This window comes from Lepisma saccharinum, chromosome 16 (assembly GCF_977018435.1).
Source record: "Lepisma saccharinum chromosome 16, izLepSacc3.1, whole genome shotgun sequence".
NCBI lineage: Eukaryota > Metazoa > Arthropoda > Insecta > Zygentoma > Lepismatidae > Lepisma > Lepisma saccharinum.
In genome coordinates, this window is record NC_139244.1 from 617,421 (window position 1) to 632,859 (window position 15,439).

A 15,439-nucleotide genomic window follows, 5' to 3' on the forward strand; every position below is an offset into this window, starting at 1 on the left:
GGAGATTGCGAATATTTCCCGTCCCGAATGTCGGGATATAAAAAATTTCCCGTCTCGACCAATAAAATTCTGTCTCGCACACTCCTAGTTCTTAATTACCCACATGTGAACTATCTGGGACGCGTCGAGTATCTGAGCGCTCAGCAAACAACGTGATCACTCAGCTACTTGGCGGCCTAATAAACATTGCTGGGCAAGCGTTGTTCACTTGCTCGTTCGTTGAGCAAACTTGAACCTTGCTAGCCACAGCTTTGAGAGACAGAATATACCGTTTTTGTGTTTCGATCTCGTGAGGCAAAGATTAAGAAGAGGAAAATTGCGTGAAGTGTTTGTGATTAACGGCCAACGATATAGCGTAGCCAATTACAAAGGAAGTTAAAGTAAAAGAGTCAATATAATTTTCCAATTGTATTAAATTGATATACACCGTAGTCTTGGATAGTTGCGGAAAAAAAAAATTTGACAATTTTGTCCACATCAACCAATTACATAATTAAGAACTTTCAAATGTACAGAAATCTTGTCCACTCGACGCAGCCATATTGATCACAGATTACTGAAAGGCACTGATATTTTGATCAATGAGGACACATTGTCAAGTAAATGATCCGTCTGCTCAACGAGCGAAAATCTTGCTCAGCGAGCATCGCTCAGATATTCTGAGCACAGCTCACGATTAGAATTCTACGATACAAGGAATTCCACCTATAACTAGCTACTTTTAAAAATTAGTAATTGTAACATTTACTTTTTTCTGCAATTAATTTACGATACTTATTAATTTGAATATTTGCAACGTAGGGAAAGAGCTGTATTTAGCAACTGGATGTTAAGGTCAAAATTCGTTGAATCGCCTAAACGAAGGAAATAGGGCTTCGTTGCATTCTAAACAGGGTTGTTAAAGGTCCAGGATTTAGTAAATAAACTCAATTCCGGTCCGGAAGAGAAAATCAGCTATCGTAAATGGGTTCTGAACCGTAAAGGACCTTTTTTATTTTTAAAGTATTTCAATTCAGTCCAGGAACCTTCTTTTCCGGATCTATTTCAATACGGTCCAAGTTCGGTATTGAAACGAAGCGAAACTCAACTTGGACCGATTCTAAATTGTGCTAGAAAAAGATTCCGGTCCTGTTACGGAACCCACATGCACTGAAGGAACTGAATAACAGCAAAAGCTTTCACATTTCCTTTCACAAGTATGTGTATTTTATACAGCAATGTTTCGCTGGAGGGCACAAGATTTATAGATCCGGCACTGCCGTGCTTCCCTCGATATTTTGCCAAATTACACTGTTTTACAGTGGAAGTTTGCAGAAACTAAAGTATAATAGATTTTAAGGTGCTGATTTTTTTAAAAAAAAACTGATATTCAGCTATATTGGCCGGCTCTTTTTCCATGTATACCAGGAAACTGTGCTGACACCACATGCAAATGTCCCACATGGAGAGACCCTACGTACTTTTCATTCTCATTAAATCTCGAGCTAATGCACATTTAGTGTATTATGTTATTTGTACTGTTTTTCGCAAATTCCACGACATTCTGCGTATCTTCTGAGCAGTACAAAAATCAGAGATTTTCTGTTCTTTGGGTTAAATGTGGTCGGTAACGTTCTGTCAAGCAGGTGCGGATCAACGAGGAGGGCTATCCTCTCTCCCAACTGCCAGGTTTTTTATATATAGTATTATGCTGATTTCTTATAGTCTCTTCCTTTAGACTTAAAGAAAAGAGATTTTTTTAAAAAAGTTTGATTTAAGCTCACTTTTTTGTTCATGATAGGCTAATCGGAACTGGGCCTACAGTTTAAAATGGATCCGATCCACTCTAAAAGGCCTGAAAAGGGGATCAAACCCGAGACACCTTCAGGGAATGGGTTTTTGTTTATTCACTTTACTCCTCACATCTGATACCTCAGTTTACCATGACAACGGGATGAATTATGAGAATAACGACATACAATAATAACCATGTAAGCCTGTTCCAGCCCTAGAATCCTGTTAAGAAACGCTATTCTCTGAAATATGGTTAGTACCTGTTAACAGAAGGATATAGTGTTCATATAAAACAGTGTAAGTATAGGCTAGAATTGGTTCTCGGTAATGTGAGGTACCCGACTGAATTCGCCCCTCCTGGATCCGCCACTACTGCCAAGAGTAGTAATTTAGGAATACACTAATCACAGTGTAGCTACATAGTGACAGGTAAAGACTTGCAGATTGTTCTTTAAGTACTATTTCCCCCTAATATTTGTCTAAGGTTGAGGTCGTATGGAGTGTTATTTTCATATGGCACTCAAGTACAGTCAGAGACACTTCCGCCCTGTAATGACCCCATTGACTTTATTGGACCTGCACCCACAGCCTGTGGGGCTTGCGCCCTGCCAAGGTGTGCACGTGATCGTCCTTTCATCATACCACTATCCATCATCATCGGCGCGATTAGCCGAAAGTGGAAGAAAAGCGATGTAAAATGAACCAAATCAATCTATCAAAAGTTGGGCCTCACCTGTAAGTAAATCCTGTCTACGTCCCTGGGTACAAACACGACGAGTTATTTACACCGAAACAAATTTTGTACTCGGAAGCAAAACGCTGTGCTCTCTTCTTTGAGAAGTACAAAGATCTGACTCCTGAGAGCACGATGCTCGAATTCAGATTTCAGATGAATGGAATTGTCACACTTAATTGGGGGCAAATAAAAATGCTTCAGAGCTACAATTACTTTGAGTTCGAAGTGACAAAATAACATAGCTCACTGTTGAAGTTTCGATTGCCGTAACTTTCGTGCGAGAGCAAATACGGTTTTGTATGCCTTAAACTTGTGGCAATAGCAACAACGGAGTAGGTGTTTGCGTTGCTTAAAGTTTATGCCTTTGTCGTCGTCCATATTGCTTCTCCAAATATACAAGCTTCAATCGACTGTTTAGTATTTCTCAAGGATAATTCTTCGAATGGGACTTTTCGTGTGTCTTCAGACCGATTTTAATATTTAATCCGCTAGATGCATGAGTTTGGTTTCTTCGCGTGATTTAAACAATTACGTAGCCTGTTTCTTAAAGAACATCTTTCTCTGTAATCATAAATTTCCACATGAGTTACATTAAGAAAAATCTGTATTGTGAAGAAAATTATTTTTCCGGAAGCAGTGGTTAAGAATCATTGTCACAGTGTACATGAATAAATCCTTGCACGGTGACTCTGATTTAGTTGTATGTAATCTGTAAGCATTACTAAGTAAATAAGTCCGGAACTCTAGTGTTAGAACCCTAGATGTATCGCGTTACTTGTAGAAATTGGTAACTTTAGTCCAGCTACTTTCTTGAAATAACCTTTAGAAGTTAAAAATTCTTTGCCTTTTAGTATTGAACGAAATTTCTTTCAGTGGGATTTAGAAATGTTCGTCTGAACGAATGAGCGAGTTTCTGATTTTGAAATTCGGAGGAAATGCTTTCATCGCCGAAATCTTTGTATTTGTGTTATTTAACGTCGCTTTTCTGCCACTTTTGATTCATCGCGACGATGAGTGATGAAATTGATGAACGGACCATCACAGAGAACATCCATGTCCAGGCGGAGATTCAAATCCGACCTTCGAGCGGTCATCAAACTTTATTCAGTTCATCCAAGACGTCAAACTTTCCGCCCACACGTAGAGCCTGGTCCACACGTAATATTTTGTAGTCAGTCTTTCATGATCATGCCAGACGGATGAATAATGTCTTGTTTTTCAATTTCTGTAGTTCCTGGCGTTAATAATTTCAGTAGGTGTCTATGTCCATACGTAAATAATTATACCAATCCTCATGTTCCCGCCTCAATTCACGGAGCAAATTGACATATTTGATGAAACCAAAGAGTATTTGATACTCTGTTATGAAACGCAAACCACTGTTCATTCCCACACATCTCCGGTGGCGGCGCCAGACTCGTTGTGTTCCAAAATAATTCCGTTTGTCATTTGGTGGTTGCCCTAAACTTTACATTGGAGCGCAATAGAATGAATATGGGCCTGGTAAAGCAAACTCTTGCAGGTGGCAGCACCCCTGTTGTGTCCCCTTGCTTTTGATGGACAATAATTGTTCTCCCATTTAAATACATGGTGAATTTGATGCTGAACGTGCTGCTATTACATTAAATTGCAAGTTTAATTTCATCTTAACCTAGGAAATTATGTCTCACCATGATAGATAAATAATCAGTGCTGTGAAACTAAGAATTTTAATAAGACGCTTGTCAACAACAACAGATATCGGAACTCAAAAAAGCCTTAAAATTTGCATAGCGCTTGCTTACGTCACTTGCAATTTTCACAATTTAAGTGCTTTATTGTTGTGAATCGGGTATAGAATAATACATAATAATTCCACGCGACTGTACTTCTATTTTTATAGTTATTAATAACCGACTCCTCTTTTTAAGTGATATCATACTTTTCCTCATGGCTAGTAAATATGGTTAGTATTTTATACAAACACGTTTGTCGAGAATATTAGTTATTACAAGAAATATTTCATATTCTGTTTCATGTCTCGCAACCTCTAGGGCTTTCTTATTTACAGGAATTGTAATTTTATAATTGTTGTAACGCAAAACAAAAAGGACGAAAATACGGAGGGGAAATGTCTGCTTAATACAAAGAAAACATGATAATATTAAGTTATCGGATAGGGCATAGTGTATAAAAATAAGTAACATGTGATAACTCACTTAATGCATTTTTTTCTTTGTAATGTTGGGAGATTCTCTAATTCCTACTCTCGCCTTAGAATGAACACATACTCGCAAGTCGCAACAAAAGGAAACATGAAAGCGTAGTGTAAATATCTAAATTTTTGTATTATAGACCCATGGCAGCTAGGGACGACCAAAATTACGTTACGTTGCTCTTTGTGCATAAACATCAGGGGCGTCTCCTGAACGCATGCGGTGCATGATGCGCATGGTCAATGGAGATCGGGTGAGCTTCGGCTCTGCTATGAACCGGCATGTTTTGAAAATGCATGATTTTCTTACTCCGGTTATTCTTTACTTTATCCTCTGTAAGATATGTGTGATATATAGTCGTATTCTCCGAAATCTCATCTCTTCATTGATGTACGATACGCACCATAATTTTGTTTCATAACTGCTGTCACAATAATTAAAGCTACCCCTTCCGAAGGAAAATAGCATTGAAATGGGTAGGAAGAAAACAAGTTCTCTCGTTGCGAACACTTAGTCCCAGCGCGCCGTCTGCTGTGACGTCACCACTAATTGACTCCATTGTGGGAGAAAGGACAGCTTGCGCTCCGACGACATTAATGAGCATTTCTACATTCTAATTTCTTCATATAGGAGAAGTATTTATTTTACACGAGAGCGCTCAACTAAGATTATATTACATTTCTTGGATCTGAAGTGAAAGAAAGTAATAATTCTTTTCCCACAATTGACGCATGCGTCACTTCAGCTCCAAGCAATGAAATATAATCTTAGTTGAGAGCTCTCGTGTAAAATAAATACTTCTCCTATATGAAGAAATTAGAATGTAGAAATACTCATTAATGTCGTCGCAGAGCAAGCTGTCCTTTTTCCCACAATTGACGCATGCGTTCAGGAGACGCCTCTGACTGAAACATATTGTGCGTTCCGAAAGTCTTGATGAAACGAACGAATCGAACGAAAGTAACTGGCCTCGTGAACCTGGTGAAACCAGTTATTTTTTAGATTTATGGGACGCCCTAGACGAAAGCGCAGGCGCAGCGTCTTGTTTATACAAATTTTCCGCATGCCGTCAAGCGGAAGGCATGCTGGCAGAAATGAACTCTGCTGTGAACACTATTACTCATTTTAATCACATTGTAAGAACATTTATGGCACACTCATCTTGCGCATGTTGCTTCATATCGCTCTCTGCTAAAATTATAATACATTTTCCGAAGTTGTTCAGTTTGAAGTCATCATGCACGCGCGAGGTCTACAAGCAGCAGACGATTCTCACCGAACAAACCAGCCTCCTGGACCGTGCGAACCTCACGAAATGCACGGAAGCACTTATGGGACAGCCAGTTACCATAACTCGTTTAACGCGTTAAACTCGTGCGACTTTTGGAACGGTCCCTTTATACGTATGATACTATATTTTATCCGTCTGAGCTACCCTGCCGTTGCGCTTTAATATATGAATTCTTAGGTTCAGGAGAATGTAATTTTCGAAAATTTATGACTTGCTACATAATCTTAAAAGTTTGCTAAACACATTTTTATTATCGATTTACACGAGAAATTCTTACTTTCATTGAAAATAATGCTTGAATAGAAATCCTATCGCGCTCCAATTTAAAGCTTAGGGTTACCAGATGACGAACGAAATTCTTTAGTGACACAACAGGGGTGGCGCCTCTGGCGGAAAAGTTTGGCAATGAACAGCCCCATTCAAACGTTATTTTCACAGAAGCCAAGAGATAATCGATAATAATAAAAAATGTGTTTACCTGTTTAGTAAACCTTTGACTTAATAGTAGGGGTGTGCGGGATCCCGAAAAATCGGGATCTGGAAAAAAATTCCCGTCCCGATCCCGACTTCGGGAAATGTCTTCCCGACTTTTCTGGATCCCGAGTAGTGTGTAAATACCGAATGGTAATTTAAAAAAAAAAATTCGCGACGTTTTCTGCCTTGCAAGTGTCTGGAACTTATCGGAAATTATTATTATTATTTTTTTTTATTCCAGAAGTGCAAAAACAATCACTCAAGTTGAAAATGACTTGTATAATTCGAGATTTTCAGAGCTTCGGGAAATTTCGAACATTTCCCGTCCCAAAAAAATTTCCGACTTTGTCCCGTCCCGACCAAAAAAATTCTGTCCCGCACACCCCTACTTGCTAGTGCTACGTTGGTCGGTCACTGTCACAGCCCACCTATTTCTAATCTGTGGCCCCAGACAGAAGATATTATCTAGCATGCAGAACTGTGTGCGAGATGTTCAAAATAGTTAACCAACAGATGGCACTGTACCTGGGGTTTGGGCACTATATTTGATCGTGAAAGTTTCTTCAAATTGTATAATTCATAGACGTGGCACGTTCATCATACCAATTCAAAATATGAATGAGTGAGTATTTCCTGATACTTTTGTTTCGGACTTATTTTTTGTGGATCAGTAATAATGACACTTCCTTTGAAGAAATGTACGTACCTTCAGTACTAAATCAGTACATCTGCTTCAAACCCATGCATTCAACCACAGAGAAGATAAATTATCTTCTCTGTGATTCAACCATTATATATAAAAAATGGCTTAAGTTACACAATACCAAAATAATTGTCTAAATGTGGGACATACTGATGCAAGTAGTTATTTAAAAGACCGTTACCTAGATAAATGTCACGTCCAATATTTTATGCACCATTAATTTCACCAGGTGGTGAGAATAACACATGGTGCTACTATCACCAGGTGATGAGAAAAGCAGAAAGTATTGGATATTACAGCAGTAATGTTAATGCCAATAGCCCTAAACCTGACCTGCCTTACCAAACAACAAAAGCATTTAGTAATGTAATGTAATTACGTCACAGGCGTTGTAAGTATTTACGGAAGGAATTTAAATTCTAACCACCCTAAACCTGACCTGCCTAACCTAACATGAAATGAAAGCATTTATGATTTACTACAATAGGTAAAACTGTCAAAGTCGGGAATCGACTGTAACTCGTTTATTCTGTAATTGTTGACTTTCGTACTTACTTATTCTGCATTGCGAAAGATTGTTTAACAAGGGATTTCGCTTTTATTTTTAACGAAATTAGGGTGCTACTTTACTATACCGGAGACACCTATCAATGATTTATTTCGCAATTTTTTACATTGCTAACGTACTATTCTGCATTGCGGAACATTTCTTTAAAAAAAAAAAAGGTAAAGTGTTCCCCTGTGCTTAGCACCATGCCATGAAGGCATTTCTTTAGGTGAAATAATGAATTTCTAACTAAAATAATGTCTCTTTCTTACAATAACGAGTACTTACTGTTGTTCCTTTTTTCCCACAAACCTTCCACGGGCAGCCCCAAAAACCATTGACGTTAGTTCAAAAATTCACGATAGCCCCACGAACCATCACGGGAACGAGGTATGCCTACTAGGTTAGGTTAGGTTCCATTAGCATTCCTTTCGTTCAATTTAGCATATACGGACAATACGAGAGCATATTGTGCTCTCGAGCAGAAAGCAAATGGCGGCAGCAGCAATAGCGCGTTGGAAATAGATTTTCGTAGAAAACTACATGCCTTCGCATTAAAATGGAACAAAACTACATTCTCGAACATCAACAACGCTACAGAAAATGATTTGCGTAAGTACTTTCTCCTGTAAATTTGAAGAAATCCGTCTCCGGTATAGTAAAGTGTTACCGAAATTAGTATTTATTGTCGACATATCGAGTAATTATTGTTCGTTCTTTTCTCGCTTCCTGAACACGCAAAATGGCGGGCAAATCTTGACTAGCGTTGTGTTTCAAAAGGCAAAGCAGTGTTTCAACCCTCTTAACAGAAAAATTTCCGCATAGCCCTGAAAACCATTCTCGCATAGCCCCAAAAACCATTCATGCATAGCCTCGAAAACCATTCGGGATAGTATGACCATCCACAAATAGCCCCAAAAACCATTCACGATAGCCCCACGCACAATCACGGTAAGGTTAGGTTGCTTTAGGGTGGGCAATATAGTGAAAAAAACTGTGTGTTTGGAAACACTTACCGGGTGTTACGTCATCAGATGCTCGCAACATCCGGTTCAAGTACATGGATGGAAATGCAAGCAACAGCTTTCGTGCATCGGACAGACATTATTATAGAAAAATACATGAATTAGCAGCCAAATGCATTGAAGAATGTGTGAAAACACTTCTACGACGTTCCAAAATTACACAGAAACTCAATTCCGCAAGTACTTTCTCCTGTAAATTTGAAGAAATCCAATTCATACAGTGTTTGAATTGAAGAAAATGCAGAAGGGGGGGAAAACTTCAGAACTGCTGATCAGTAGAAGGACTAGGGGGGGAGTGGTGTTAGCAATTGCCCCCTCTCCCCCCCTTTTTGCCCCTGGCATTATGGCCTCTTATTGCTAAGCCTTGTTTACAAAGAAAAATGAAACTGTCGTTTCATTACTACTTCCGTATGATCCCAACACCTCTCACTCGTTTATTTCGTCCTTTTTAAGATTCATACTTACCTATTCTGCATTGCAAAAGATTCTTCAAGGTAGTATTTTGCTTTTTTTACGAAAATAACTTCAATTTTTGACATGAGGAGTAATTATTGTTCTTCCTTTCTTCGCTTGCGAAACACACAATATGGCGAGACAGCTTGACTAGCGTGGTAGATCATCAGTGGGTATGCAGTGTATCCAACCTTCTCAACCAAAAAATCCCCACGAACCATGCACGCATAGCCCCAATTCATGAATAGCCCCACAAACCATGGACGGCAAGATTAGGTTAGGCAAACAGTTAATATTGTAATCTTCTTGCAAGACAACTGTGTGGTTGGAAACACCGACAGGGGGTTATGTCATCAAACGTGTGCAACATCTGGTTCAGGTCGTGGAAGGAAATGAAAGCAACGGCAATTGTACGTCGGAGAGATATTTCTGTTGAAAAATACATGAATTCCCGGTGAAATAGATTCCACGATGAAATAAAATACCTCCACGAACATCTAAATGCTACAGAAACTCTTTCCCGTAAGTAGTTTCTTCTGTAAAAATGAAGAAATCCGTGCGGACCATATGGAAGTGTTACCATCCTTTCAACCTCCCCCCCCCCTCAATTTTAGCACCCAATCGCCGCTACTGATTTTGATGCATAATTAATGTGTTGCATCATGGTGTCCTCCCTGTAGCATTATTTCAGTAAATTTTTTCACAGGAAAATTGTTCCTGTACGTAGAGTTGAAAATTATCTGAAATATTTCCTCATCGGCTTCAGATATTTCAGTTACTGGTACACTCATAAATGCTTTGTTTTGAGAACTAAAATTCTACATCTTTCCACTTTCTCCAGGGTACTCTATCATTGAAGTTAGTGGTTTTATTACCACAGGCAGTTCCTGCCATGCAATAATTACACTAGCCTTTCTTCTCTGTAGGTGAAATGAAAACTGTTTGAGTAAATCCAATAGAACATGGAAAAGACAAAGTTCTACTACAAATAACTAAGTAAGAAGTGCACCCATAAAATATTTAAAGTGTAATGACTGTAATTTCTTTCACATCATGAATGTGCTCGAATTAATGCCTCAAACAGTGAATGACTGTCATGCCATCCCAAATAATAATAGAATACACATTCAGAGGGGGGAAATTTTCTTTCCCTGGTTCGGAATGAAAATATAAATGGAGAGCTGGGGGTGAAAAAAGTAGAAGGGGGAATTCCCTGGCTTCTCCACCTTCAATTCGAACACTGCCTTCATACCAATGTCTGGTGACATGTTAGCAGCAGAAGTTCATATCGGAACACCTTGCAGTATTTTTCCAACTCTGGTGTGGAGGTAAAAAATTTCCTTGTCAGCCACACGAAAATAATGCCAACAACTAAAGAACGTGGACATCCATGAAACAGGCCAGGACAGGTTGAAGTTCATGTGCATGAACAAGTTTAAACCTGGGGGGAATTAGCTCAAAGGAAGATTTGGTGAAACTAGTCACACCGTAATTTTAAAATATACATTTATTTTTCAAAATGTTGTATTGCCTGATTTTGTCACATTTTACTTGGCTTACCGTAAATGTTACTGCCCAGATATTTCACTGTGAATAACCACAATTATTGGAGCTATTTATAGAATATAATAAAATACAGGGCTAAATGAATACCTTCAGGGGGAGGGGGCGATTGGTGGACAGTACGCCCTGGAGAATTATATTTTTAAAATGATAACTTTTGATGCTTTATGTAATATATAATGTATTTTAGGGTGCGGAAACTACGTATAAGTGCAAATGATGCCACCAAACTCAGTTCTTTCAAACTAACCAAAACGTCCAAAATTGCTATCAGCGTCAAACTGCATATCTAACCTAACAATGTAAAGTTATAAGCACCAATAAATAAAAGATGGCCCAAGTTGTAATTCTTTAATTCTGATTTCATCATGGAATACAAGCATTTTTACGTAGTTCGATTTCTATTTATCTCTGTTAACCCTAGAAAGCTAACATGTTCTATGCCAAACGTTAAAGCTAATCAATTTTTTTGCTGGACTACTGAATTCTTCAGAATTAAAACACAGTATCAATTTTTGTAAAACATGTTTTATTTACTACAAAAGTTACTATTTATTTACGTACAACAGACATGAATAACTTGCAGGAATGCAAAATTACATTTTTATAAATCTCGTGTGCATTCAAAGCAACACTTTGGTGTACACCACTCATAGCTTTGGAGCAATGACGGCAGAAGAATCTGGTCATCCTCTTCTTGCTTGACAGGCAGAATGCACAAATCTTCCTTGATGTTGAGCAACTGTTAATTTTTGGCTTTTCCACATTCAGGATGTTAAAAAATAAAACAGATTTATAAATAAATGAATGCCTCAAGCTCCTCACCCATGATCTAGAATTATTACTAGAAGGGCATTCCGGCTTCTGGACTGGTCACCAAATTTTCCCTCACTACCATAGAGCAACAACAAACAAAAGAACCTTCCAGCAGAATCCTTCGTGCACTTTTCCCTTCATCCATGGGTGTTAGATGCACAGGAGTTGCAGGTTCTTTTGCACTCAGTTTTGGTTTCATGAGGTACTTGTCACATTACTGGTTTGTTAGCATGCAGTTAATTTCTTTGTGCAGCCCATTTGTTAAAGATTCAGTTCACATCATATAGGGGCATTCCACAAAAGTAGCCATACTCCATGTAAATAACAAAATATCAATCTGGAAATTATTATTCTTTTTAATTGCATTAATTGTTTGTGAATGCATATAATTTGCATATTTCAACAACAAAAAATATTAGCATGTGTAGCCTCTGTCATCATACTCAACTCAGATGCTGGAATGCTCCCATTTCAAACTATGATTATATGATATAATTCTTGAAGTTTTCCTGGTGGCGAATGATGATGAGGTTTTCTCTGGATATCAACCAAGTGATTTCCAGATAGGCTTCGAAGCTTGTGAGAGTTAACATGACTCATCTTCAGGTATTGAAGTGCATAGATGTGTCAGGGTAAGGTTATGGAAAACCTCCACAGGGTCACGGGACTTGAACTGAACCCAGCCTGGTTAGCGATAGTCGAATGGGAGCATGGACGTCGGAGAGAGAGCACCTGATTGGTCCACAACCTACACTGAACCCCTCCCATACCAAATACATATAACCTTACCCTGACACATCTCTGCACTTCAAATACCTGAAGATGAGAGTGACGTTAGTTCTTGAAAGCTCAGAAGCCTATCTGGAAATCACCTGATCCAGAGAATTTTCGTCATTATGATTATGATCAAATTTAACTTTTAATGGACAGGCGGTTGATATATCAACCACCATAACATGGTAGTGTATATCCAAAACTACAGATGATATTCCAGTTCTGTCTTTTTCGTTCATTTATTAATGAAGTAATTGGAAGTATCAAAATAGAAATATCAATTTTGTTAAAACATCGCTTTGAAGCTCGCCGGTTGAATGCTCATTCACCCCAGCTTCTACCGGATGCAGAGCTGAGCAAGATGAAATTTCCACTCTGCTCTGCACAGTCAGCAAGGCAACGGCCCTCACCAGCAGTGAGTATACCTCCACTGTAACTTTCCACCCGCACCAAGGAATACCACAGGTGAACAGCTGGAGGTGCAGAGTCCACCATGTCATGAAGAAATCGTGAAGTATAAAAACCTCTGGAGATGGTAAATCACCACCATATCACATCATCTACAATACCATCAATGCTGATTAACGAGACCACTCCGAGAGATCACAACATCACGAGGTGGCAACAAGAGTGCAGTATGATTGTAGAGGTCCAAACTACAGAGAGCCAGAAGGCAAAAAACCAGCCTGAGTCCGGAGAACTAGCGCTCCCAATGATAAAGCAGCCAAATCTCCTGCTGCCTCGTATCGCAGTCAACATCTAGACCAGCAGTCTCTCCAGCATCTCCTGCCATCTCTAGGGAAAACCCGTCTCCGTCCATCGCCAATGCCAGATCATGAGCAAGGGGTGAGTAGCTTTCAACCGACTAACGCTCCCAACATCCTTCAGTATTTCAACAACTCTTTGCCTAATTTTATCTACATTTATTTTTTCGCAGCTACTTATGTATCAATCTTGTCCATTTCAGATCCTATTGTTATATCTTCTGAAGAAAACATCAATGTTTCGTGGAGATGGGTGCACTTGGAAACGTACTTCAAGTTATTGAGGTTTAAGGCATCAAACAAGTTTTTTGTTCCTGTCCTATTTTGGAGGCTATCATTGCAACTGTTGAAATGGCAACATACAGGAAATGGTGCTCATTGACTTCACTGCAAAACAGTAGTCGGAAAGCTTTTAAAAGTGATGAACTGAAGATACCACCTGTCAAAGAGTTGGTTGATTCGTGTGGATTATATGGAGAGGCAAGGGATGACTGGAAACTGAAATTAGACTGTATTGTTTCTGTCAGATTGGTTCGACTTGCAGTAAAGAAAGAACAAAATGGAGAGTATAGTCTCTCTGACACTAAAAGTTTCCCTGCATTAAAAATCAAATCAGAAATTAAGGATATTGAAGGAAATTTAGATAACGTAATTAGTGCCATATCAAGTGAGAACTGTCAGCATTTATCGTATTCTAAAACTCTTCCATTAATAAAAACAAAATCAGAAGTTAAGAATTTTGAAGAAAATTTAGATAACTTAAGTAGCGCTGGATCTAGTGCAATGTTTCATCATTTATCTGATTCTAAAAGTCTTCAATTAATAAAAACCAAATCGGACATAAAGAATTTTGAAGAAAATTTAGATATCTTAAGTAGTGCCATAGCAAATGTGAACTGTCAACATTTATCTGATTCTAAAACTCTTCCATTAATAAAAACAAAAACCGAAGTTAAGAATTTTGAGGAAAATGTAGGTAACTTAAGTAGTGCCACGTCAAGTGGGAAGTGTCAGTATTTGCCTGAATCTAAAAGTCTTCTAAGGAAATTAGAAGTTAAGGATTTTGAAAAAAATATAGATTACTTAAGTAGTGCCAGAGCAAGTGGGAAGCATCAACTTTTCTCTGATTCTAAAAGTCCTCCAGGAAGTCAAATAAGGTCAGAAGTTCGAGATTTTGAAGAAGATTCAAGTAGAGATTGTGAAGAAGATTCGTATAACTTAAATACTGAAAGAGCCCTACAAAACAGGAAGTTGTCAGTTGATAGGTAAGTTGTTATATATTTAATTTTCCAGTCCTATTATGAGCACTCTTGTTTCCTGATTTAACATTTTCCACCATTTTAAGTTTCATTCTGGTCTTCTCACAACTGCAAATCATTGAGGATGATTATTGTACTTGGTAAATGAAGAATTGATGATAAGAAAGCTTTTGTACACAGTACCAAACAGTTTTGCGGTAATGTAAATACCCCCCCCCCCCCTTTAAATACAAAGCACATGGTAACAAGGTATTTTCCTTACTCAGTGGGCTTGTACAAGTTCACAGCCTGTATGGTAAAAATTCAAGCATATTGGATTAAAAACTAAACTTTTCCAACAGCTTTTCCCTCCATTTTTCACTATCTATACTAATAATGGAGCTGTCCCATGCTGTCAAACTTTTGAATCACCCTGCATTTCTTTTTATAACTTTGTAGCTGAATTTTGGCAATATTTTTAATGATAGTTTGCAAAATATGAGCTGTATTTTTATTTATAGTTGAATGATAATGATTCTACAGAGCATTCCCTGACATTCGCTACGAGACTCGGCAGCAAGCGGCCCGGCATCAGCGCTTGTCTTTCCTGGTGAACGGGTTCGCGAAAGTCGCTAGAGTCGGCTATTAAAATTACAGTTTTCATATTGTGTACTAACCTTGATTCCAGAAGGTGTTGAAAATGATGTCCCTCTGCTGCAACACATTCCTGGCATCTCCGAAGGAAATTGGCATTTACACGTGCAAGTTCGTCTATTGTAATTCTCCCGATTTCTCATACAATACTCTCTTTTAACTCACGGATGGTGTGCGGATTGTCTTTGTATACTTTATTTTTTTAGATTTCCCGTTTTTCTTTCAAAGGTTTAATATAGTGGTCCTATGTGGAACGGGAATACCAGGAAATTTCATTGTGAAACGTCGTCGCACCTCCACAATTCCGCTTTTCGAAGTAACACTCGACAAGATAAATCCTTTGTTGTAATGTAAACTTTTGTGGTGCTATATTAAGCCACAATCTTCAATACACTGACACGACACAACACAACTTCCGAGGGAGGATTATACT

At 38.5% G+C, this 15,439-nt stretch overlaps 1 protein-coding gene across 3 annotated transcripts in view; it reads left to right on the top strand.

The window, feature by feature from the left end:
- Positions 1–15,439, top strand: part of LOC146000181 (uncharacterized) — a 33,100-nt gene that overhangs the window by 7,133 nt on the left and 10,528 nt on the right. For 2 of the 3 annotated variants that reach the window (XM_083137535.1, XM_083137533.1), the window contains exons 1-2: positions 7,008–7,091; positions 13,318–14,379. In XM_083137535.1, coding sequence (XP_082993661.1) covers positions 13,466–14,379 — 914 coding nt within the window. In that variant the 5' untranslated portion in view covers positions 7,008–7,091; positions 13,318–13,465. Of the gene's footprint in view, positions 1–7,007; positions 7,092–13,317; positions 14,380–15,439 lie in introns of those variants that run through there. The other variant, XM_083137534.1, reaches the window with a different exon arrangement.